This window comes from Natrix helvetica (assembly GCF_964273705.1).
Source record: "Natrix helvetica genome assembly, chromosome: 3".
In the NCBI taxonomy this organism is placed as follows: Eukaryota; Metazoa; Chordata; class Lepidosauria; order Squamata; family Natricidae; genus Natrix; species Natrix helvetica.
This window is the reverse complement of record NC_138549.1, coordinates 159,891,250-159,893,455: the sequence shown is the minus strand read 5'-3', so window position 1 is coordinate 159,893,455 and position 2,206 is coordinate 159,891,250. Positions and strand designations below refer to the sequence as shown.

The 2,206-nt window shown below is 43.5% G+C and overlaps 1 protein-coding gene across 1 annotated transcript; it reads right to left on the bottom strand.

The window, feature by feature from the left end:
• Positions 1-274: 274 nt before the first annotated feature.
• Positions 275-1,800, bottom strand: MC3R (melanocortin 3 receptor; the record flags this gene model as incomplete). Its single annotated transcript, XM_081948939.1, has 1 exon — positions 275-1,800. The coding sequence occupies one exon, from the start codon at positions 1,798-1,800 to the stop codon at positions 820-822; it is 981 nt and encodes a 326-aa protein (XP_081805065.1). The 3' UTR covers positions 275-819.
• Between the last annotated feature and the right edge of the window lie 406 nt (positions 1,801-2,206).

Genomic DNA, 2,206 nt, shown 5'->3' with positions numbered 1-2,206 from the left:
AATTATGCAGAGTTATCTGAGAATAGCTTTCCAAGCCTATGTTGTGTGGTGCGCCTGTTGAACGTCTTCCTCTTGTATAACCCAGTTCAGAATGTTGAAAAATATATATTATGGACTTCCTTTTAATGCAATGAGGGAACATGTCTCAGTTCCTTCCCAGTATTTCTGAGTTTGATGTCCTTTTTCTTACCACTGCCAATAGACTAGAATAGCCTCGAATAGACTATAATAGATTAGAACAGACTAGAGTAGACTAGAATAGGATTCTTTATTGACCAAGGGTGATTGGACACACAAGGAATTTGTCTTTGGTGCATATGCTCTCAGTGTACATAAAAAGACAAGATACATTCATCAAGAATCCTAAGGTACAACACTTAATGATAGTCATAGGATACAAATAAGCAATCAGGAAACAATCAATATAAATCGTAAGGATACAAGCAACAAAGTTACAGTCATGCAGTCATAACTGGGAGGAGATGGGTAATAGGAACGATGAGAAGACTAATAGTAATAGTAATGCAATAGTAATGCAATAGTAGGAGACATTCTTGTTGGTGAAAGACCACTGGAAAAAGAAGGGAAGGGAGAAGGGAAGAAAAAAAAACCCCACTTCTCTCAGTTTTTCTTCCTTTCCTGGATTGCTGATAGCAACTGGTAACTGGAGAAAGGTATTTAGGATTTCTGCTTCAGCATTTAACCATTTCATGTCTTCACCCTCCCCAATGCTACACTTTCTGGACAGGTCAAACTGCAGCCATGTTCACTTCAAGCCGTCATCATCAGGCAGGTGTGAAGGTGAGCGTAGGATTAAGTTCAGGGCATGCATTGCCCCGTGCTTATGCTGTAACAGCCACAAGCAATTTCCTTGAAGGTCTTTCTCATCTCCAGACTCCGGAAAGCGTATATAAGAGGATCAATGACCGAGTTGCACATGATAAGAACCAGGTAGGTGTTGAAGTGAGAAGTGTAGCAAAGGCAGTGAGGGTTGGTGGGGCAAGAAATGATGAGGATAAGATGGAGGAAAAAGGGTGCCCAGCAAATGATGAAGACACCCAACAGAATAGTAATCGTGACAGCGCCTTTCATACAGGTGCGTTGGTGGGGGACCCCATCCACCGGGAGGGCCACAATGCGCTTGACATGTAAGCGTGCAAACAGGAACATGTGAATATAAAGCAAGGCCATGAAGAAGAGCATGGTGAAGAACATGGTGATGAGGCAGACAATGACCGTTTTGCTCTCGTAGTAGGCAATGAACATGATGCCGCAAAAGATACAAGCGGTCCAGATGAGCCCAATAAGCGTCAGAGCTTTCCTCACAGTCATGATGCTGTGGTACCGGAGCGCATAGAGAATGGTGATGTACCTATCAATGGCTATGATCAAAAGGTTGCAGATGGAGGCAATCAAAGAGATACAGATCATGGAGTCGAAAACATTGTCCATGTTCTGGATGAAGTGGTCATCCATAGTTAAATAGCCGCCGCTCAGGATGGCAATCATGAGGGTTTCCAAGGCATTGGATATCCCCATCAGTATGTCTGCCACAGCCAGGCTACAGAGAAAGAAGTACATGGGTGAATGTAGGTTGCCATTCTTGATCACTGCAAGGATGACCAGGACGTTTTCAAGAAGGCTGACGACTCCAAGGATCAAAAACACCTCGGCTTTGACGAAGACTTGCTCACAGAACTCATGATCCCTTCTGCTGCCAAAACCTGAATGGTTGACCTCTTCAGTGGCATTAAACAAGACAGGCTGAAACCTGAAAACCCAGGGTGCTGTGGCGTTCATCGTGAAGAGCAGAGATTCAAGTTTACCTGCATTTATGGGGTGGTGGAGTGGTGGGAACAACCACCCTTAAAAGATAAGATCGACCGTATCCTTTATTGAATGAGATCAGTTGTAAAAAGAAGAAGAAGAAAAAATAGAAAAATTCCTTATCCGATGCAGAGTTCTGAATCCATCAATCCAAAGAAGTGAGTTCGTTTTGTGCCAGTAGAATCTGAGCAAGCAGCAAATGCAGGGATTTGAGGGAACGTCTCTTTAACGAAGAGAAAGGTGGCAATTAAGAACCCCTTTCAAAAGAAGTCCTCTTGTGGATTTGATAGGACTGGCTTTGCAATCTGCTACTTGATCTTGGGACACCCCCTCACCCCAGTTCAGTCAAGACAGTTCTTCTAGCTTCAATCGATGAAGA